At 38.9% G+C, this 24,200-nt stretch overlaps 1 protein-coding gene across 5 annotated transcripts in view; it reads left to right on the top strand.

Moving 5' to 3' along the window:
- STX17 (syntaxin 17) overlaps positions 1–19,910 on the top strand; it is an 84,677-nt gene extending 64,767 nt beyond the window's left edge. For 3 of the 5 annotated variants that reach the window (XM_030829848.2, XM_030829847.2, XM_030829850.2), the window contains exons 7-8: positions 12,860–12,946; positions 13,696–19,910. In XM_030829848.2, the coding sequence (XP_030685708.1) occupies positions 12,860–12,946; positions 13,696–13,935 (327 nt within the window). In that variant the 3' untranslated portion in view covers positions 13,936–19,910. The remainder of the gene's footprint in view (positions 1–12,859; positions 12,947–13,695) is intronic. The other 2 variants (XR_011377530.1, XR_011377531.1) reach the window with 2 other exon arrangements.
- The last annotated feature ends 4,290 nt before the right edge of the window (positions 19,911–24,200 follow it).

Below are 24,200 nucleotides of genomic sequence, written 5' to 3'. Positions count from 1 at the left end.
GAAGTGGGGCTAGGGAGGGATGGATTGGGAATTCGGAATTAGCAGATGCAAATTATTATATATAGAAGGGATAAACAACAAGGTCCTATTGAATATAGTTCCCTGTATAGCACAGGGAACTATGTTCAATATCCTGTAATAAACCATAATGGAGAGGGAAAAAAAACAAAAAGTTTTTCACTTCTTTGAGATCAACATTATCCTTCCTAACCCTACCACACCTCAGCATATTTTCTTCTCTTAAGAACTCTTGATTCTCTAATGTGTTCTTTCTAGAATATGATTTCTCAGCTTTTCAGTACTAGCGACTTACTCTGCTTGTTTTCTAGTTTGTGGATTTTTTTCTTGGAATGTAATGCCTAAAATTGAGTACAGTAAATTGTTAAAAGCATTTTCCTTTTTTAAATGCTTCTAAATCAGAAGCAGCAAAATGTTTGAAATTTCTGAATTAGGTATCTGTATAGTGTGTTAATATATTTGCATATAAAAGGGAATAATACAATATAAATCCCAAAATATTTGTTGTTTTTACAATCAAGATTTATTCAATAATTGTAACTCATAATCTGATCTAATGCAGTTTGTAAAATCTGTACATAGTTTGTAAAATCTGTGTGGTTACACAAATATTTACATTTGCCAAAAGTCATCGATATGTACATGATAACATGGATAAGTTACAGTGTATGTAAATTATACCTCAAAGTTGATATAAAAAACAAACTAAACATGTACAAAGTTCTTCTCATTCAAAAGGAATACATTTCTCTTCCAATGGAATAGGCACATGAAAGGGGAATTAAGGGTTTGTGGCCATTTAACAAGTTGTATTTCTGATTACATTATGTAAGCAGCTCCTAGCCCCTAATCTGAGGAAGATTTGTGCAGGAAAACTTTGGGTATAGCCATGGCTGTAAACAAATGTCCTATTTATAATAGTCTGTGTAAGGACATGAGACAGAATGCTATTAGGCAAAAGCTCAAGGGAGAACCCCTGATTACTGTTCCCAGGGTGAGTGAGTTCTCATGACCACATTGTCAAGCACTCAACAGAAACTCCATTTAGACACCATATGATTTGGGAACATAACAAGAGTGACCACATCCTCTCATTATCATCACATGGTCATGATAGTATCTAGGCTAATTAACCATGTATTTATGGAGTGCTTTCTATGTGCATAACACTGTGCCAAACTCAATGAAGAATAGAGAATAGTATAAAAAAAGAACCTATAGTTTAGTCAAGATAGTTACACAACATTGTGAATGTACTTAATGCCACTGAATTGTACACTTAAAAATTGTTAATTTTATATATATTTTTACCACAATAAAAAAGTACTTGCAAAGCCATTGAGAGATCCACATGTGGTCCAATACATGTTAATAAATTAATATCTACTAGGCACCCTGGTTTTTTCTTCAACCTTATTGCTCAAGTGTCCTCTTCTATTCCTGTAACTGTGGAACCAACCCTATTTCTAGTCAAGGGGAATTAGAAGATCTCTGGGCCATTCGCTCAACAGCACATCACCACTGCTACTAGTCCAGTTTTGTCTCTACCTTTTGTCTTATTCCTTATGGCTCTTATAATCAAGTTTTAGTCCCAATGCATAAAACTGGGTTGTAATAGATTAGATCAGATTCCTCCATTTATTACCAATGCGACCTTGAGGATGTTAACAACACTAGCTTTGTAAATTGGTGGGAAGACTCCATGAGATATTTTCTACTATTTCCCACTCCCTTCCCTACCACACTGACCCACTGCATTCCTTCTTTTGTCCCTCCCTTGTTAGATTCCCTCTTTGCTTGGTATTCTGCTTTGCCACCACTAATACCTTTAGACATTTTAGTGCTATGGTTCCTATAGTCCCTTTCCTATTACTAAAATCTCCTAATGTCAACACCATACTTACCTACTCTGTTCATTGCCTACTGTAGGACAGTATACTCTGCCTGTATCTCATAGTGTTTGTTTCTGGGCTTTTCTTTGTATATGATTGCATGTTAATTAAGGCATATAGATTATGTATCTTTGGAGTTCAGAACCAAGATAGCTCACTTGGTTGGGATCTAAGACTAAAGCTGGCCTTGAAAGCTGGCTGGAATTTAGAGAGTGAAGAATAAAGGAGCATACCTGGAATTTTGGCATTAGCTTCTTAAACCTGTAGCTTTCCAAGCACACTGATTAAACTGTACAACTACCAGCAAGGGAAAAACAATTCTTCATTAGTTTTGACTTCAAATGCCTAAATTGCATTCTACTTGACAAATATTAATAAATCACATTTTTTCAGACTCTTAGGTGCTCCTATAACTGCTTATTAAGATTCTGTTATTTTTTTCAGGCAGACAAGGAAACCTAATTCAGTGTTTCTTAAAATCCATAGACATATTCTTAGAGTATTTCGAGAATTGTTTTCCTTTAAAAAGGGAAAAGTCTATACATTACTCTAGTTTGAGAAAGCTACAGAGTCTCTCATAAATGGTTTTAACTCATTGTTAAAGGGATGTTGAGAGCATATATGAGGTGCCAAATGTTAAAAAGGAAGTTTAATGGTTGTCAGATTTGGGAGGCCTAGGAGATGAAAGCAAACATAAGCAAATCAGAAGCAAAAAGGGACGGCTGGTAGATAGTGGTGTGTAGGCTTCTGAGCTGCCACTGTTGTTAGGACCTTGGTGTGCTGTACCAGGATAAAGTTATGTATGTATGGTTTGGCCCAGCATAAAGAGCCAAGGTCATAGTGGACAAGTGGTGATCAGATTCAGCTCTGAATGGAGTCTAGTTTGGCATTCTATGGACAGTGATAGACAACTCTGACACCAATTTGCTGCCTAGCTATAATTGTCTAACTATATCACTGAGTCCTCCTTACTCAAGGAATAGAATTTGAAAATATGGGCAAAATTTGAGACTCAAATCAAGCAAAATAGGGGAAGAAGAAAGTATAAAAAGAAAGAGGGCCAACTGTTTGTTGATCCCAGGAGAGGGGCTGGTCTGTGCTTTGCTTCACCTCCATGCCATTATTTAAGCAAGCTTCCTGATATCAGTAAATATGTCTTTACAGGTGTGGACTACTGTCCAGGGTGAGATAGGCTTTATCAAGTACTGGTGATTGTGGTGATGGGGAATATTACAGTTCAAATAATCAGTGATCTCAGGCTTCATTTTGTTTTGTGGTCCTTTCTCCAATTATTCCAAAGGATTTTAGTGAAAAAAAATTTTTTTTTAATTAGAGTATAATTGCTTTACAATGTTGTGTTAGTTTCTGCTGTATAATGAAGTGAATCAGCTATATGTATACCTATATTCCCTTCCTCTTGGACCTCCCTCCAACCCACCCTCACCCCCCCACCATCCCACACGTCTAGGTCGTCACAGAGCACCAAGCTGAGCTTCCTGTGCATTATAGCATGTTCCCATTAGCTATCTATTTTATGCATAGTAGTGTATATATGTCAATCCTAATCTCCCAATTCGTCTCACCGTCTCCTTCCCCACCTGTGTCCATGTGTCCATTCTCTGTGTCTGCATCTCTATTCCTGCCTTGCATATAGGTTCATCTGTATACCATTTTTCTAGCTTTCACATATATGCATTAATATACGATATTTGTTTTTTTGGCTTACTTCACTCTGTATGACAGACTCTAGGTCCATTCACATCTCTACAAATGACCCAATTTCGTTCCTTTTTATGGCTGAGTAATATTCCATTGTATATGTATACCATATCTTCTTTATCCATTCATCTGTCATTGGACATTTAGGTTGTTTCCATGTTCTGGCGATTGTAAATAGTGCTACAATGAACACTGGGGCACATGTGTCCTTTTGAATTATGGTTCTCTTAGGTTATATGCCCAGTAGTGGGATTGCTGGGTCATATGGTAGTTCTATTTTTAGTTTTTTAAGGAACCTCCATACTGTTCTCCATAGTGGCTGTATCAATTTACATTCCCACCAACAGTGCAAAAGGGTTTCCTTTTCTCCACACCCTCTCCAGCATTTATTGTTTGTAGATCTTTTGATGATGGCCATTCTGACTGCTGTGAGGTGATACTTCATTGTAGTTTTGATTTGAATTTCTCTAATAATTAGTGATGTTGAGCATCTGTATATCTTCTTTGGTGAAAAGTCCGTTTAGGTCTTCTGCCCATTTTTTAATTGGGTTGTTTGTTTTTTTGATATTGAGCTCCATGAGCTGTTTGTATATTTTGGAGATTAATCCTTTGTCAGTTGCTTCGTTTGCAAATATTTTCTCCCATTCTGAGGGTTGTCTTTTTGTCTTGTTTATGGTTTCCTTTGCTGTGCAAAAGCTTTGAAGTTTCATTAGGTCCCATTTGTTTATTTTTGTTTCTATTTTCGTTACTCTAAGAGGTGGGTCAAAAAAGATCTTGTTGTGGTTTTTGTCAGAGTGTTTCCTATGTTTTCTTCTAAGAGTTTTATAGTGTCCAGTCTTATATTTAGGTCTTTAATACATTTTGAGTTTATTTTTGTGTATGGTGTTAGGTAGTGTTCTAATTTCATTCTTTTACATGTATCTGTCCAGTTTTCCCAACACCACTTATGGAAGAGGCTGTCTTTTCTCCATTTTTTGTTCTTGTCTACTTTGTCATAAATTAGGTGCCCATATGTGTGTGGGTTTATCTCTGGGCTTTCTATCCTGTACCATTGATCTGTATTTCTGTTTTTGTGCCAGTACCATACTAACTTGATTATTGCTGCTTCATAGTATAGTTTGAAGTCAGGGAGCCTGATTCCTCCAGCTCCATTTTTCTTTCTCAAGATTGCTTTGGCTATTTGGCATTCTCAAGAATGACATTGGTAATTTGATAGGGATTGCACTGAGTATGTAGATTGCTTTGGGTAGTATAGTCATTTTCATGATATTGATTCTTCCAATACAAGAACATGGTATATTTCTTCATCTGTTTATGTCATCTTTGATTTCTTTCATCAGTGTTTTTTGTGTGGTTTTTTTGCGGTACACGGGCCTCTCACTGTTGTGGCCTCTCCCGTTGTGGAGCACAGGCCCTGGATGCGCAGGCTCAGCGGCCATGGCTCACGGGCCCAGCTGCTCCGCAGCATGTGGGATCTTTCCGGACCAGGGCACGAACCTGTGTCCCCTGCATCGGCAGGCAGACTCTCAACCACTGTGCCACCAGGGAAGCCCCTCATCAGTGTTTTATAGTTTTCTGAATACAGGTCTTTTTCCTCCTTAGGTAGGTTTGTTCCTAGGTATTTTATTTTTTTATTGCAATGGTAAATTGGATTGTTTCCTTAATTTCTCTTTCTGATTTTTCATTGTTGGTGTATAGGAATGCAAGAGATTTCTGTGCATTAATTTTGTATCCTGCAACCTTACCAAATTCATTGATTAGTTCTGGTAGTTTTCTGATGGCATCTTTTGGATTTTCTATGTATAGTATCATGTCATCTGCAAACAGTGACAGTTTTACTTCTTCTTTTCCAATTGGTATTCCTTTTATTTCTTTTTCTTCTCTGAGTGCCTTGGCTAGGACTTCGAAAACTATGTTGAATAAGAGTGGCGAGAGTGACATCCTTGTCTTGTTCCTGAGCTTAGTGGAAATGCTTTCAGTTTTTCACGATTGAGAATGATGTTTGCTGTGTGTTTGTCATACATGGCCTATATTATGTTGAGGTAGGTTACCTCTATGCCCATTTTGTGGAGAGTTTTTAACATAAATCAGTGTTGAGTTTTGTCAAAAACTTTTTCTGCATCTATTGAGATGATCACATGTTTTTTTTCCCTTAATTTGTTAATATGGTGTATCACATTGATTGATTTGCATATATTGAAAAATCCTTGCATTCCTGGGATAAACCCCACTTGATCATGGTGTATGATTCTTTTAATGTGTTGTTGGATTCTGTTTGCTAGTATTTTGTTGAGGATTTTTGCATCTATGTTCATCAGTGATAGTGGTCTGTAATTTTCTTTTTTGGGGATATCTTTGTCTGGTTTTGGTATCAGGGTGATGGTGGCCTCATAGAACGAATTTGGGAGTGTTCCTCCCTCTGCAATTTTTTGGAAGAGTTTGAGAAGGTTGAGTGTTAGCTCTTCTCTAAATGTTTGATAGAATTCACCTGTGAAGCCATCTGGTCCTGGGCTTTGTTTGTTGGAAGATTTAATAACAGTTTCAATTTCATTACTTGTGATTGGTCTGTTTATATTTTCTAATTCTTCCTGGTTCAGTGTTAGAAAATTGTACCTTTTCAAGAATTTGTCCATTTCTTCAAGGTTGTCCATTTTATTGGCATATAGTTGTTTGTAGTAGTCTCTTATAATCCTTTGTATTTCTGCATTGTCTGTGATTTCTCCTTTTTCATTTATAATTTTATTGATTTGCGTCTTCTCCCTTTTTTTCTTGATGAGTCTGGCTAAAGGTTTATCAATTTTGTTGATCTTCTCGAAGAACCAACTTTTAGTTTTATTGATCTTTGCTGTTGTTCTCTTTGTTTCTGTTTCATTTATTTCTGCTCTGACCTTTATGATTTCTTTCCTTCTACTGACTTTGGGTTTTCTTTGTTCTTTTTTCTCTAGTTGCTTTAGGTGTAAGTTTAGATTGTTTATTTGAGATTTTTCTTGTTTCTTGAGGTGAGATTGAATTGCTGTAAACTTCCTTCTTAGAACTGCTTTTGTTGAGTCCCGTAGGTTTTGGGTCGTTGTGTTTTCATTGTCATTTGTTTCTATGTATTTTTTTTATTTCCTCTTTGATTTCTTCAGTGATCTCTTGGTTATTCAGTAGTGCACTGTTTAGCCTCCATGTATTTGTGGAGTTTTTTTCCTGTAACATTTTTCCTGTAACTAATTTCTAATCCATAGTATTGTGGTCAGAAAAGATGCTTGGTATGATTTCAGTTTTCTTAAATTTTCCAAGGCTTGATTTGTGGCCCAAAATGTGGTCTGTCCTGGAGAATACTCCGTGTGCACTTGAGAAGAAAGTGTATTCTGCCACTTTCAGGTGGAATGCCCTATAAATATCAATTAAATCTATCTGGTCTATTGTGTCATTTAAAGCTTGTGTTTCCTTATTTATTTTCTGTCTGGATGATCTGTCCATTGGTGTAAGTGGGGTGTTGAATTCCCCTTCTCTTATTGTGTTACTGTGAATTGCCCCTTTTATGGTTGTTAGCGTTTGCCTCATGTATTGAGGTAGGTGCTCCTGTGTTGGGTGCATAAATATTTATAATTGTTATATCTTCTTCTTGGATTGATCCCTCGATCATTATGTAGTGTCCTTCCTTATCTCTTGTAACAGTCTTTATTTTAAAGTCTATTTTATCTGATACAAGTACTGCTCCTCCTGCTTTCCTTTGATTTCCATTTGCATAGAATATCTTTTTCCAAGCCTTCACTTTCAGTCTGTATGTGTCCCTAGGTCTGAAGCGGGTCTCTTGTAGACAGCATATATATGGGTCTTGTTTTTGTATCCATTCAGCCAGTCTGTGTCTTTTGGTTGGAGCATTTAGTCCATTTACATTCAAGGTTATTATTGAATGTATGTTCCTATTACCACTTTCTTAATTGTTTTGGGGTTATTTTTGTGGGTCTTTTTCTTCTCTTGTGTTTCCTGCCTAGAGAACTTCCTTTAGCATTTGTGAAGCTGGGTTCGTGGTGCTGAATTCGCTTAGCTTTTGCTTCTCTGTAAAGCTTTTGATTTCTCCATCAAATCTGAATGAGATCCTTGCTGGGTAGAGTAATCTTGGTTGTGCGTTTTTCTCTTTCATCACTTTAAGAATATCCTGCCACTCCCTTCTGGCCTGCAGAAAAATCAGCTGGTAACCTTAGGGGGATTCCTTTGTACGTTATTTTTTGCTTTTCCCTTGCTGCTTTTAATATTTTTTCTTTGAATTTAATCTTTGTTTAATATGTGTCTTGGTGTGTTTCTCCTTGGATTTATCCTGTATGGGACTCTCTGTGCTTCCTGGACTTGGGTGACTATTTCCTTTCCCATGTTAGGGAAATTTTCCACTATAATCTCTTTGAATATTTTCTCAGACCCTTTCTTTTTCTCTTCTTCTTCTGGGACCCCTATAATTCAAATGTTGGTGTGTTTAGTGCTGTCCCAGAGGTCTCTGAGATTGTCTTCAATTCTTTTCATTCTTTTTTCTTTATTCTTCTCCTCAGCAGTTATTTCTACCATTCTGTCTTCCAGCTCACTTACTCATTCTTCTGCCTTAGTTATTCTGTTACTGATTCCTTCTAGTGTATTTTTCATTTCAGTTATTTTGTTGTTCATCTCTGATGGTTTGTTCTTTAGTTCTTCTAGATCTTTGTTAAACATTTCTTGTATTTTCTCAATCCATGCCTCCATTCAATTTCAGAGATTCTGGATCATCTTTACTATCATTACTCTGAATTCTTTTTCAGGTAGGTTGCCTATTTCCTCTTCATTTATTTGGTCTTGTAGGTTTTTACCTTGTTCCTTCATCTGTGCCATATATTTTGTCATCCCTTTTTTTTTTTTTGGACAGGTGGGATTGTGTTCCTGTCTTACTGGTTGGTTGGCCTGAGGCTTCCAGCACTGGAGTTTGTAGGCTGTTGGGTAGAGCTGGGTCTTGGTGCCAAGATGAGGACCTCCAGGATACCTCACTCTGTTGAATATTCCCTGGGGTCTGAGGTTCTCTGTTAGTTGAGTGGTTTGGACTCAGAGCTCCCACCGCAGGAGCTCAGGCCTGACCCCTGACTTGTGAACCTAGATCCCACAAGCCGTGCAGGATGGCACAAAAAAAGGAGCAGAACAATAAGAAAGAGTAAAAAATAAAATAAATTAGAAAACTAACAGATATGTTAGAAAAAAATTAAAATATAGATGAGGGTGTTCCCTGGTGGTGCAGTGGTTAGGAATCTACCTGCCAGTGCAAGGGACACAGGTTCAAGCCCTGGCCCAGGAAGATCCCACATGCCATGGAGCAACTAAGCCCATGTGCCACAACGACTGAGCCTGTGCTCTAAAGCCTACGAGGCACAACTGCTGAGCCCATGCACCACAACTACTGAAGCCAGTGTGCCTAGAGCCCCTGCTCCACAACAAGAAAAGCCACCACAATGATAACCACGCGCACTGCAATGAACAGTAGCCCCTGCTCGCCACAGCTAGAGAAAGCCCATGTGCAGCAACAAAGACCCAACGCAGCCAAAAATAATAAAATAAATAAATTTATCAAAAAAATATATATAGATGAAACAACAACCAGAATGTAAAACAACCACAATAGCAAAAAAGAGGAGAAAAAAAGAAGCCGGAAAAGGCCTTGGCTGTGGGGCATGGGGCTTAGGCAGGGGCAGGGTTTAGGTGATGGGCGGGACCTGTGTTTAGGGCCCACAGGGCTGGAAAAGGAGGGGCCCAGGAGTGCCTCTGGCCTTGGAGGGCAGAGGACCAGGTCCAGGACCCCAGCAGGATCCCTGGGCCTGAGCGGGTCGGGGATATGCTAGGTGTGTTCCCCCATCCTCCGATCCCAGAGCTTCCCTCCCTGTTAGCCTCTCTTCTTCCCCCCCACTCCTATGCCCCTAGGACCCATGTGGCCAGAGGGTGGCCCCAGAAGGCAGGGGACCAGATGTGGAAGTTCAACAGGCTTCCCAGGGCCGAGTGGGCAGGGGAAATGCCTGCAGCACTTCCCCTGATCCTCTGGTCCCAGAGGGTTCCCTGTCCACTGTCCACCTCTCCTCCTCTTCTCCCCACTCCATCCCTCCCACAACCCTAGGACCCATGCGGCCGGAGGGGGCACCAGAGGGCAGAGGACCAGGCTCAGGAGCCCAGCAGGCTTCCCGGGGCCCAAGTGGGCAGGGGAAACGCCCACCGCGCCTCCCCTGGTCTTCCGAGCCCCTGAGGGTTCCTCCAGGCGTGGGAACCCCTCCCCTCACCCAGCCACCCCTCATGGGCACCGGTCCTGTCCAGCCTCCACTTCTCCTCCCCCCTCACTCCCCCCCACATCCTATCCTGTCGCTTGGGGGTTCCTCCTCCCATCTCCTTGGGCTTCAAGGTCCCCCACCAGCGTCCGGCAGGTGCCCTAGTTGTGGGAAGATGCGAACTCCGCGTCCTCCCGTGCTGCCATCTTGACTCCATGCCCTTGGAAAAAAATATTAAAAACTTTTTTAAATTACACTTTATTGAAAAAAGGTCATAGAGCTTCAGTATCCAACCTTTTTAGAAAAAATCATTAAAAATATTTTTTCTCCTGAGGTCTTGAAATCACTCTTGGAGTATAGAAATGGCAATAATCCTGGCAGCCTGTACCATCGTGGCAGAATTATTTTGGGGCTGAGAGAAAGGAGACATGTTGCCTTTTCCCTCTACTCCTCAACTAGTCAAGATATGACGGTTGATATTTTATACCTGTGACTGATCTGCTAGCATAGGCTTTCTGGCAAGAACTGAAAATGTTGGGGGTGTCCCAAATAGAAATAACGACAGAAATCAAGACAAGCTGAATGTTACAAGCACTGGCACTCGATGCCTCTTTGGGTTGGAAAAAGAAAGCCAACATAAAAGAAGTTTTATTGTCTGAGGAAAATACAAATTGAATGAATGAATGAGTGAATGCTACGAGAGATTTAATGTTGTAGTGCCCCAGAAATTTTCAAGCATCACAGGAAAAAGTTTGATATATTTTTTGATAGAAAAGATGGGAGTTAAGCTTTCTTGGGAAGACAATGACTTTTCAAATTTTTACCCTCATACTCTACAGACACTGTCTCATTTTATCCTCAGTTCAGCTGTGTGAGGTGTAAGGATCATTATCCTCAGTTGGCAGATGAGAATACTGACACCTAGAGAGCTTGAGTAATTTGTCCAAGGGCGCACAGTGATAGTGCTGGGATTTGAACACAGGACATCTGACCAAAGGTTGTGCCCTTAATCCTATGGTGTATAGATACTAGTGGTTTTTAAAGTATGAGAATCATGGAGTTGCACCATCAGCGTCACCTGGGAACTCATTAGAAATGCAAATTCTCAGGCCTCATCCCAAGCCTGCTAAATCAAACTCTGGGGATGGGGCCCAGCAACCTGTGTTTTGAGAAGTCCTCCAGGTGATTCTGGTGCACACTCATGCATGAGAACCACTGTTGTATTTGCTCTGACAGAGATGTTGGAAGGAAAACTGATAAAGAACTTTTTTAGGGATTGTGTTAGAGATGTCAAGATAGTAGTGGAGAATATGGAAATGAAGGGATACCATGTAAAGCTCCAGTAGTGAAAAGGATATGAGAAGGGAAAGAATGTCATTGATACTGGTAGAAAGCAACTGTGGAGAAAAATTAGATGTGTTGTTTGGGTTTCATGTTCTCAAATGAAATGATTGGAATTAGAACAGTGTGTTAGTTATAATTGCTTCAGTATAAATGAAGAGGTCAGTTACATAAGGGCAATCAAATACTTCAGGATTAAAGTTGAATTATTTCACAGTCATTGTAGAAGTTGAAATTTAGCTGGGATCAAAGAGGGAATCTCTTCTTTTTTCTGTGAATTAAAAAAAACAAAAACTAAATAGTGTATATGTTGATGTGATTGTGGTTACGTGGGTTTATACATTTGTCAGAACTAATCAAAGTATATGCCCTAAAAATTGGCCGCGTATTATCATATGTAAATTCCGTATGAATAAGTTGATTTAAAAATGGGAGTGTGGGACTTCCCTGTGGCACAGTGGTTAAGAATCTACCTGCCAATGCAGGGGACACAGGTACGAGCCCTGGTCCGGGAAGATCCCACGTGCCACGGAGCAAATAAGCCCGTGCACCACAGCTACTGAGCCTGTGCTCTAGAGCCCGTGAGCCACAACTACTGAAGCCCGTGTGCCTAGAGCCCATGCTCCACAACAAGAAAAGCCACTGCAATGAGAAGCCCTTGCACCGCAATGAAGAGTAGCCCCCCGTCACCGCAACTGGAAAAAGCCCGCGCACAGCAGCAAAGACCCAAAACAGCCAAAAATAAATAAATAAAATTTAAAAAATTTTTAATAAATAAAAAAATAAATAAAAGTGTGTTCCTGTGTCAAGTAGTGAGTTCCTGTCACTGGAGGTGTTTGAGCAGAGATTCAGTAGCCACTTGTCAGAAGTGTAGTGAGACTTCACACAGCTGAGGGGAAAATTGCACTCAATGACCTAAACATTCCTTCTACCCAGAGATTCCATGAGTTGCTGTTGTGTCAGCACAGGTGTTGCCTTTTTATGTAGAATGCTTTATTAATATGTTGGATATTAAACATTTTAACTTGTCACGATTTTAAAATGTATTAAAGTGTACAGGTGTGAAACATGGGCCAAAAATAAAACATGGGACAGTAAATTCATTTACTACTCCCTAGTGCATATCACAGGTGGAACAATTTCATGGCAGATCAAGCCATATTATATTCTTATTCCTAAAATATAATAATTTGTGTTTATTGGATCAAGGGCATTTAACTCCTAAGGAAGTTTGCCTGTTTTAAACTGAAGCTTCAAAGAAGGTAAGTTAGAAAAGGCTTTTGGGTTTGATTTTGTTTTTGTTTTTTTCTGTAAAACCCAACATGACACGTAAATGCTTATTTAGATATTTTTCCTCCTGGAAAGTAGATTCATTTGGAGAATAATATGTTTGTATGTTTGATTGAATTTTAGTGTGAGATGCTTTTTCCTATAAAGGTGCCACCCTCATCTAATAATTAAGTTACCCTCTTTTTTTCATATGAGTGAATTTTACTTTCGACATCGTTTATCAGATGCTATTAAGACTGCAAGGCTGCAGTACCCAGGGCTCTGATTACAGGAATTAAAATAGTGTGTATTGGCTGACTGCTGCTCCCCAGCAGGGACGCTCACTCATAATTCCTTTGCATCTAGTCTCAGCAGGAGAAGATTGACAGCGTTGAAGACCATGTCAACAGTGCTGCTGTGAATGTTGAAGAGGGAACCAAAAACTTGGGGAAGGTAAGATTCTGCTCCTGCTGACAAATCAATGGTACTCTGGCTCTCAGGAATCCCTAGTATTAACCCAATTGATCTGCTCTCTTTAATGTTGAGGGAACCAGCAATTAAGAAAATAAGGAAGAAATGACACATAGGTAGTGCGAGAAATCAATGGCTCTTGTAATATTCTGCTCTAAGATTCATTCTGTTGGGAGAGAAATTTTTTCAAAGAGAATAAACTGAAGCCCTACTTTAAGGCATTTGGTGTTACAAGGGGATATTTGCAGGAGTTCAGGGAGAGGCATAGAGAGGGTTTCCAGAATCCAATAGGGGCAAAATTGTAAGGGCGTGACAGCACACATGGAGTGGGTCCATTTGTTTCCCATAGAATGTTGCTTTTAACCCCAGGTATTCGCACGAAATAATCTCTGCAATTTAAAAGCTTTGGGAGTATCTGTGGCTGCTGAAACTGTTTAAATAAGCCAGCTAGATAGTTAGTGGATTGATTGTTTTGCAAGTAAAATCAATTTATAGCAGTCTACTCTTTGTAGCTCATTTCTCTTAAGTTCTGAGATCTGGAGCAATTGTAGTACCTGTGGAATATTTTCTCCCCTCCCCTGACCCCAGAACGATCTCTAAGGTTAATTATGTACCACGAGTTAAAGAGGCATTGCCAGGAGTAATGAGAGGAAAATGCACATCACCACAGGGAGATATTCTCAACTCAATTTCTAAATTGAATTTTTTTTTTTTTTTTTTTTTTTTTACAGGCTGCAAAATACAAGCTGGCAGCTCTGCCTGTGGCAGGTGCACTCATCGGAGGAGTGGTGGGGGGTCCGATTGGCCTCCTTGCAGGCTTCAAAGTGGCAGGAATTGCAGCTGCACTTGGTGGTGGGGTGTTGGGCTTCACAGGTGGAAAATTGTTACAAAGAAAGAAACAGAAAATGATGGAGAAGCTCACTTCCAGCTGTCCAAATCTTCCCAGCCAAACTGACAAAAAATGCAGTTAAAAACCAAACTTCAGTATTACTGGCGCCAACATGTCTATCCTTTGCTGCTGTTGGACACTCAGTCAGCTTTTGGAACATGATTATATTCAAAATAGTGGCTACAGATGCTCAAGTGGGATTGAACTGTGATAAGTGGATATATTTTGTTGTTTACTGGGGTGTTAATGGGGATGTTAGAGATTGAGGAGCCTGGACTGAGGGTGTACAGTGTTTGTCAGGTAAAGTTTAAGGACTGCCAGGGAGCAGATTTTTTGCCTGGAAATGTGAAAACCCAACCATAACTTTGATAAGGATTTGTGATATGTGAACATGTTGGGTTATGGAAGGATAGTTTTCAGAATAGTTTCTTCCATAACCCTGACTTGGAGACTCCAAGGCTAAGCATATTGTAAATATGCTTCTTTATCTCCTAAATATAGTTTTTTTAGGCATTTTAGCAGAGAAAAGAATAGAAGTTCAGCAGCTTTTCATATCAAATAGGGAAATCAGGACCTAGCAAGGTGCATGAGTAAACTGCATAACGGAGTCCATTTGGTGAGCCCTATTGCAATTTGGTCTAACAATATTTTCAAGTGAAGGAAACAAATAGTGTAAGAAAATGGAAAGAGAGGCCCAAGTTCTCTTTCAGATATCTTAATTTATGACCCTGGCTTCTGCTCTGAACTCTTTTTTCTGCCTCTCTGTAAATAAAGAACACAGAGTCTCAAGTGGTAGACTTACAAAGCCAGTCACTAAGCTTGCTCTGTCAGCCTGTCTCTTAACACGTCAAATATCTAGTCCCCTCTGCCTTCCCTCCCTTGTAATTTTGAAAAGTTCTTTGACTTATGGGGTGAATTCTACCCATGTGTAATGCAGACTTCTCTCATAATCTGTTTTTTTTTTTAACATCTTTATTAGAGTATAATTGCTTTACAATGATGTGTCAGTTTCTGCTTTATAACAAATGTTTGGTTTTTTTTGTTGTTGTTTTTGTTTTGTTTTTTTTTTTTTTTGGTATTGGCTGCCATCTTTGTTCATCCTCTACTGTAACCTCTAGGTAAAAAAGAAAGTGAGAGAAAGAGGAGGTGTCGATTTCCAAATACTTCCAGCGCTGTTAGACTTTGAGCTAAAAAAATAAGCAAGGGGGGAACACCAGATCATTTCCTGGGGCATCTTACAATTTCAGGGGGCTCATGTACTTGCCGTGCAGGGAGTGTTTGACCCTAAGTCTCTTAAGCTGGCACTTGGAGGAGCTAAGAACTAGCTTTCTACCTCACTTCTATTGCTACCATCCTTTTCCCCAGGCTTTGCTATCTCCTGTGATTCCTTCATTTTGCACAGCTGCTGTTTCTTCCCAAGAATGGCATTCATGCTTGCCTTTTCTCACATTCAAGGTTGATGATGGACAAAGCCTGATGCCAAAACTCAGTCCTGGTGGAGGATTTGTGGTGCTAATCTCAACACTTGACATTGACAGCAAGCATGGCTCAGCCCAACCCACTGTCTATCTCAAATAGCAGAAAAGTTTTAAATTTAGAAAAAAAGAACTTAAGATTATATAGGCAGCCTCATCCTGTACCCTCAACTGATTTGAAATAGGAAGGAACCACCTTTTGCCTTATTCTTTATTTTCTGAGGACAGAGGAAAGGGCACCTACACCACAGAAGATGTGAACTCTCTGCTCAGGAGCCAAATGGATTCATCGAGTAGTTGAATGGTTTATCACTTCTCTCTTGCTGAGTTTACTCTTAATAACTTTTATTGATTGCTACCTTTTACTTCTGTATCTAATCTAAAGAGACCTTTCTCTTTCATACTTTTTGCTTCTCACCAGTGAATTCCAATGAGGCAACCCACCATTTCTCATTGTTCTTAAATAACTGGAAAACATCAAGTATTGCTACCTGCTGACTCATATCTTTAATATAATACCAAGAAGGCAAGTACTTTGAGTAAGTGTCAGATTCTGATCCAGCATTTGATATGTGATCTTTATCCCAACCTGTAACGTTGGGATAAATACTTTTGGACTCCTTCTTTCTATATTTTCTGATCCTTGCTGTCCCTTTAACACAGGGCATTCAAACCAGAATGAGGATCGGAATTGCCCAGGGTGCTAATTTAAAACAAGATTCCTAAACTTCAGTCCCATGGGTTCTAATAATAGCCAATCTGGCCTGGTCAGCTAAAATTATAAATTTAAGATACAGTTATATCAAGATTCAGCTGTATTGTTGAATTCTGTAATTTCTAATATTCTACCCTTCAGCCAACCTAAAATTCTTATTCTGCCAACCTAAAATTGACTAGCTCACTGTCTTAACAGCAGTAGGGACTCATTATACTGTCAGGCTGGTTTTACCTCAAGACGTGAAGGAGAAAAGAGGCCTGTTACTGACCCTCACAGTTTGTTTTGGGAGCTCTCCTTTTTACTGAGCCAGTGTGGGACATCACTGTGGTATATGCTCATATAGGCCTTTGATTTTTACTACTCATCAGGATTTGAATATTACTCTAACAGTCTTCATGCTTAGGCAAGTTACAATCCTTTTAAAAAGTTTTATAATTTAAAATTATTTAGAAATTGTATCTAATTTCCCCATAATAGAACCTAATAGCCAACTTTTTGTAGAAATTCTAGATGTGCTTAAACAACTATAAATGATATACCTATAAACTATAAAGTGTTTAGAAGTATAAATTAGTCAATATAACACAGAAACCAATCTTAAAATAGAATTTAATGCCCTACAGTATCAGATTAAATTTATCTTCTCTATGATTCATGTCTTATTTTTATTGCAACAAGTCAGAAGGTAAGGAACACTTCAAGTTCTTAAAATTTACAGGGTCTCATTTGGATAAAGGCAGCATTCCTAAAGCCTTTTTAATATAATAATCTGAGAATTTCTCTGTAGAGCAGAGACTTTGAAACTTTTTGGTTGTAATCCACAGTAAAAACTGCATTTATATCAAAACTCAGCATGTGCATTATGGAACAATACTTGCCATTATGTATAGTGTACTCTGATGTTTTTTATTGTTTCAGTTTTTTAAATATTCTAGTTGTAACCTACTAAATTGATTTCATAATCTACCAAAGGGTTTTTTGACCCTTAGTTTGGAAAAAAAAAAACAAACACCCTTATAGAGGAACTGATATTTATGGAGTATTTTCTGTTTGCCAGGCACTTCACTAGGCATTTTACAGGTAAGGAAACTGGGTCTCAGAGGAGGTAAATAATTTGCAGAGGGTTATTCAACTACAAATGGGTGAAGCCAGGATGTAAACTAAGTCTGTTGAACTACAAAAACTTTTGTTACTCTCATACTGTGTTGCTTCTGTGTATTAAAATTGAGATGGGCTATTCACTCTGCTTCACCCAGACACCCATATATTCTGTAAGGCAGGCTTGCTTTGAAATTACACATGCCATTCATTTGCACTTTTCTTAAAATCTTCTGTTTCCTCACCAAATGGCCAGCAGCCTCGAAGTTTTTAATGGTGGCCAACGCAGAAGTACGCAGTGCTGAATTTGGTCCTTAGACTATAAAATTAATAGTGTTTCCATCCCACCCACACATCCTACAGATTTCCTTATATTTGTGAGTCATAGCCATCACTTAAGCAGTGCTTTTTATATTGAATTTTAAAATAAACTTTAATATTTTTTAAAACAATCATAACTCATAGAATCAAATGATTATCCCTTAAAATGGTACCCTTGGGAGGCCATGCACTTACTGTAGTGATGCTAGTATTACTTAGAATATTTTTGAAACTCTTCTTTTGGAATTGCCTCTAAAGACATTTTACAAATCACATAAAAAAGCCATCTCAGTGTTTATCAGTCACAGACTATGCTCCCTTGTCCTTATGACCTCTTCTCTCTTCCTTCCTCAGTTTTGCTTTTCTTCTGCTGATTTAGCTCTCCTACCCACCTAAGCTGGAGCCAATAACCTAAGAAGCCCCAGAAAAGGGGTGTGCTGGCCAGAGTTCCCGGAGCAAGAACTTTCAGGTTATACTGAAGCCGTGTGCTGTATAGGGAGAGTTCTGCGAATCCAAAAGCCTTCCTCTGTGGGCTGCCTGCCTGCCCGTAAGTGCCCCAAAGTAGTTTGCGCAGGAGTAAGGACTGAATACTGTCGTTGTCTATCAATCACAAGACACTGTACATGAAATGTACACCATTTTTCTCCAGTGAAGGTCACAGAAGCCAAACCAAGCCATTCTTTGTGTTAACTTAGAAAAGTCATTTTCAGGGTCCCCCTTGCCCTTCGTTGCTGCCACATGACATCTTTGGGAGGAAGGATGAAGAAAAGCATGGGGAAATGGTTCTCCTGTGAAATGGGACATTTTCTTCTCATAATAAAGTATAACATGGCGGTGCCTATCAGGTACTTATGAGTGCTAGAGACTCTTTTTAAGTAGTCAGAGGCCTAATAAAAAGTAGGGAGGCTTCCCCCTAGCCTAAATTAATGTGAACAGTTCAGGTTCTGTTTGTGTTTTGAGTAACATTTCATGTTGTTTCTAACAAGATGTTCTCAACTATTTATATTCATTAATTTGACACCATTTCACAGAGACACTTCTTGGGTATTGTAAACAATCAGTGGTAGAAGATCCACATAGGGTCCATATTCCTGCCCTCAGAGGAATTATTTATTGTGGGAGACAAGAAAAACGTCTGTGCAATATTAACAACAGAAATAAATTCATATAGAAATGTAAAAGGTGTCAAAGGCAAATGATTTGCCCAAGATTAAAGCTAGTTAGCACAAAAGCTAGAATTATAGCCATGGTCTAAGAAAAAAAAAATCCACAAAGTAATTTAACTGAGTTTGTTACACCATATCAGGTTGCCCGCTGAAGCCTGTGGTCTTTCACACCAGCTTTAACATTCCAAATCAGTCAACAGCTATAGTGGAAAGAGAATTGGATGGGGAATCAGGAGATCAGAGCTTTACTTGTGGCTTTGTCACTTTTACTCAAGCGTGGCTCCTTTCTCCCATTCTAGCCAGGGAGTCTCCATTCTTTATATCTAGCCTCTTACTGGGTCTTGTTAATTGTTTGAATATTAGTTGCGTTCATTTCTTAAATATATTCATAACCATCACTCTAGTAAAAGACTTTATTACCTCACATCCCCTACCTCATCTTCCCCAACTTTAGGCCATTCCCCACATCATTGCCACAAGAACTGTCTTTCATTTTTCTGCTGAAATATTTTCAGCAGATCCTGTTGAATACCTGATAAAGTTCAGCCTTCCATATACTGGCCCCAGCTTTGTCTCTTCATATTCACTACTCAACCATCTGACAATGCCACTGAAAATCAGACATTCCGTAAGAATGATTTTAAGCTTTTTCTATGGTGAAGGTACAAACTGGTAATAAACTATGTTTATGTTTTTTTCCAGACTAAAGCAATTTCTGTAATACTACATTTTACAAAACTAGTCAACTGAGTTTTGTTTAAGCTCTTGAACAAGTCTAGAAGTTGTTTCCTAAGGAGAAGAAATCTTTTGTCCCCTCAGAGGAAATTACATTCAATTTCTTAACCTCCAAAACAATGTCAGTCTTGTCACCTGTACATTGGATAGCCAAAGCATGAAGATTTTAATTTAGCAGCATAGATACTCCAGACTTGAATGGACCATTGCCCAGCTCCTGTGAGAAACTTGACTAATAAATATTTGAGGAAATTACTCGAGTACATACATACATGTTATCCATACATTTCTCAAGTACTTGAGATTGTCTTTTATTAAGGTTAATCACTAAAAAAGATGTTTACCAAGATTTCTTTAATTAACCCCTAAAGATGTTTTCCATTTTATTGTTAAAACCCTTGGTGTTAGCAAGGTTCAGCACAAAAAAAGGCCCAATGGTGAGAATTTCTACAAATTATGTAAAGCTTACTGAATTCGCTTTTTATGTTGCTGAGTGGTGCTTATATGAGGAAACATGCAATAAATTCATTCAACAAACGTTTAACTGAATGCCTGTTGTATGTTGAGTGTCAGTGCCATACGTAGAAAAATATTAGACCTGTAGGATCTACCCATGTAAACCATGCAGGCTAATGAATTCAGATACTCAAAGCAAGTAAATCACAGTAAAACATGGTAAGTACCCTAAAAGAAGAGCAAAGTAATATGAGGACACAGAGAATGGAGTGACTCTTTCTGCCTGGAAAAGACGGGAAGGCTTTGTGGAACAGGTGGTATTTGAACAGTACTCTATAAAGAAGAATCTGCCTGACTGAAGACCAGGTTTGTGAGCTTTCAAGTGGTAAAGGAATTGCTCGTACAAAGGGTTCAAAACATGAACGAATATTCATGTTTTAGTGTGCTTAGAGAAAACAAAGGAATGGGAATGATGAAGCTGGTTAGATGAAAATACAGGCTATGGTAGTTTTCATACGTGTATGTGTATATGTATTTAATATGTATATATTTTTGTATATAATAATTCTTTGTTTAAAGGGATTAATGTATTGCTTTGTGTCAAGTCTGTTATAAGCCTCTGAGTTCTTCCTTTTGCCTTCGTTGCCAGGGAAGTTAGTAATAAACCTCACATTTGCCTGGACTCTTGGTATATTTGGCATATTTGCTTTTCTTTCCCACATGTAAGAAATGATTTGTGCTTTCTTGCCTCTGCTGTAAGATCCCCTGCTTGACATTGAATGCCTGCTTTCTTCCTATCCTGTTATTCATTCCATAAATATTTATTGAAAACCCACTGAGAAAATAGTCATGAAATTTACTTTTGCCTTTTAGTGTCCAAGACCTTCATGGTCCAGTTTTCCATCTCTCTATGAATATTTCTTGACAACTGCAATTCAGTGGCTTCCATTTTCACTTGGGGCTAATTCTGCAATGTTTTACAACTTCATAGGTATAAAATTCTTTCATTTGTGCTAGTGTGATCTCCGTAACTAGAATGTAAGCTTCTTACAGGGAAGGGACCTATCATCTGCTTCTTAGAGTATTTTATAACACAAAGTACAGTGATGAGAAGGGGAAAAGAAACTACACCCCTATCAGTGACTCCATGATGGTGAGTGATAAGGTCATGGCATGTGTGTTCTGCTGTTTTCAGGGATACGTACTGAAATGTTAAAAAGCTTTCTAAGACGTATCAAACCTTTGCTCAGTCCTCACTTTTGTATATTAACATAGGAATGAATGAAGCAAAAGAAGAAATCTGGATAACATCTCTAAGACTTGGAAGTCATGAATTGAAAATTTCAGAATTTGGAGGTAAAGACATTTCAATCTCTTTTTCCAATTAAAAGTCATGACTTGGAAGAGAGAGGATATGAATCACTGAAGAAATGATGTGGGAAAATTGTGTTATTTTCTGTCTTACCATAAGATTAGTGGGCTCAGAATATTAGGGACCCAAGAAGGCTTTATAATCTGATGGTCTAGTATTGAAACAGAATAGTGGCAGGAATTTAAATGGTTTCTCAGGCAAATAGATTGGAATTAGGCAAGGGCAAGGTTCAAGTTAAGAGGTAGGCATTTGACAGGATTTGAACCAAGTTTTCTAATACTCAGATTCATGTACTTATTCCACCAAACAGCCTCTCAGTGTGTTAATAGGAATGAAAAGGAATAAAGTGCTCGTCACTTACTAATTCTCCATAGAATTAGTCCATAGGTGTTATTTCCCTTTCTTTCCTCTCTAGGTTTTATTTTTCATAACAGATTGCTGCCTCTTATATGGGTGAGGATGGGGGCCAACAACTCAGGGCTTCCTTAGTGTTCCCCTCCTTGCATCCCCCTCCCCATTGGTACCTTACCCATCTTACAGGGTAGTCATGAAGATTTAAAAAGTTATACATGTTAAGTGCCTAAATGGAGCCTGGCTGATAGTAACTGTACAAATGTTAGTTGCTGCTGTTACTGTTGTTAACTATTACTATTATTTTTCCCCAAAGTTTAAACAAAAGGCACATTAATGAAAAATTATGTACCTACAAGAATAGTGTTAGGGAGACACCTAAAATGAGTGAAGACTTGATAAAAAAAATAGCAAGTATTCTTAAATTTTTTAATAGGCTTAGTTATTAAGATGGTGGTATAATGGTGACAGATGCTTGGTGGGAAGTAAATCTTTTTTCTCTCTATTAAGAATGCTACCCAAACATAAAAATGTATAAGATCTGGTTAGGAACAGGGTGATGATACATCCCATCTTGTCTGGGACAGTCTTGATTTACATCTCTTGTCCTGGTCAAATTATTACTTAATGCTCCCTTTCACTCTCAGATGTCCTGGTTTGGATGAAAAAAATTACACGGTCACCCTAGTTACACAGGCAGTGGAAATAAGTGTGGGGTTACCAAAAAAAAAAAAAGCATCTATGTTTTAAAATAATTTATAGTTTCTAGGCTCAGAGAAAAAAAAAACCATCCTAAGGTTCGTGGGAACTTGTAGATGTGATCCTGAAGTACTACCAGTAATCTTCGAGGAACCAGGAAACAGAAGGTGCCAGAACACTGAGCTTGGGCAAAAGTCTAAAATTTAAGGGATAAAGTTGCATTCCAGAAGCCAGAGAGCAGGGACTTCACCTTCTAATCCTAGAAAATTTTTAAGTGGACTATTCAACAATATTTTAAATCAGAAAGCCATGCTCATTATGAAGGCAAAGAATTATGCAGAACTGATAAATCAGAAGAGAGGCCTTGTTTTTTTCCCTATGTGCATAGCCAGGGATGCCCTGCTCTATTCCTCTGCTTGGGCAATGGTTAGGGCAAGAAAACAATCATAGTATCAGGCTTCCAAGACTGATCTGATCTTCCCTAGGCAAGTTTACACACGGCATCATGAGAGTGGGCATACAGCTTCCTCCCTGGCATTCATCCCAGTAAGTAAAACACATGAGAGACAGCACAGATGGGCAAGTATGTGATCTTTTAGCTGAGTGGCCGAGTTGGGAAAGAAACAACAGGACAGCAAGGCCTAGCAATACTTTGCTATTAAAGTAAGATACTAATAGAGAATAAAAATAGCCTCTATTAATGTAATTCTCCTGGAGGGGAGAAATTTAGGAAAGTATAGCTCTTTCTATTCCTATGCAAGAAAACCACTTCTTGTGGGAAGGCTCCCTTGACCCCCCAGCTGCACACACACCTCCAGGCGCCTGTGGTTAACTCACAGCACGGCACCTACAACATTCTATTATAATCATCTTTTTACCCGTCTATTTTGCTCCTTCGCTCAACTTTGAGCTCTCTGACAGTAGGGGCAGTCTTGTTCACTGTTGTATCCTTAGCCTGGCAACAGTAGATTAATGCTTGCCGAATGGTAAATGTATGGTGTTTTGTAAACCACGTGTGGCATTCTGTCAACTCACTGTAGTCTGTCCTTCCACGAGGCTGAGTGACTAAGCTAGGGGTCAAATCTGCCTCACAGAAAATGTGTAGTGTTCATGGGAAAGTTTCCAGCACTTCTGCAGGACTCTGCACTGCCCAAAAGAGCACTCCAGTGTCATTCTGAAAGTTATGCATCTCTGGGTTGGTGTAAGATTTTAATCTATTCTAGACTAAAACTCTTAAGACCCCATAATCAATTTAGGGTATAGGATTAAATGTGACTAGATATCAGATAATTGGGATTCACAGATGACCGAGTCCATTCCAGTTATGGTGATGCTTTCTTGTCCCTTATTCATTTGTTCATTTATTATGTAATTTGGCTTTTTTTTTTTCCATCAGAGACTTATTAATCACTCACAGTGCTCTAGGTTGCTGGAAATACAAAGATGGAGCAGTTCCTGCTTCCAGAGCATTCACATGGTGATAAGGAAAAGGGATACATATACTTCCAATTTTCTATTAGACTGGGTATTCTAAAACATATAAATAAAGGGCTGTGGGACCACAAGTGGTGATAATTCATCCTGGGCATTGAAGGATGGACAGAAGGAATTTACTAGGCAAGGTAGGGGAGAGGGAATAAAGGGAGCATTTTAGAGAAGCAATTTGTAAGCTGCACTTTTCCTCTTCCAGTGACTCCAAAACCTATTCTCTAAGGGCAGGCCAGCCCTTCCCCAGTGTGCTGTGCAAGAGGGACCTTTGACGCTTCAGCTAAAGGCTAGGTTTGAGTTATCTGCACATGGATTCATATAGCTTCCCATTCTGAGTCATGTACTATTAAATAATCTAAAAAATAACTTTAAAACTGGAAAATCTTGCGACTCTGGTCATCTGGATTCTGAATGTTCATATTTATGACAAATTGAATTAGTAAAAAGTCTCAAATATAGAAATATTTT

Source organism: Globicephala melas, chromosome 6 (genome assembly GCF_963455315.2).
Source record: "Globicephala melas chromosome 6, mGloMel1.2, whole genome shotgun sequence".
Lineage (NCBI taxonomy): Eukaryota > Metazoa > Chordata > Mammalia > Artiodactyla > Delphinidae > Globicephala > Globicephala melas.
The sequence above is the reverse complement of the archived record's forward strand: the minus strand, read 5'-3'. Positions and strand labels throughout refer to the sequence as shown.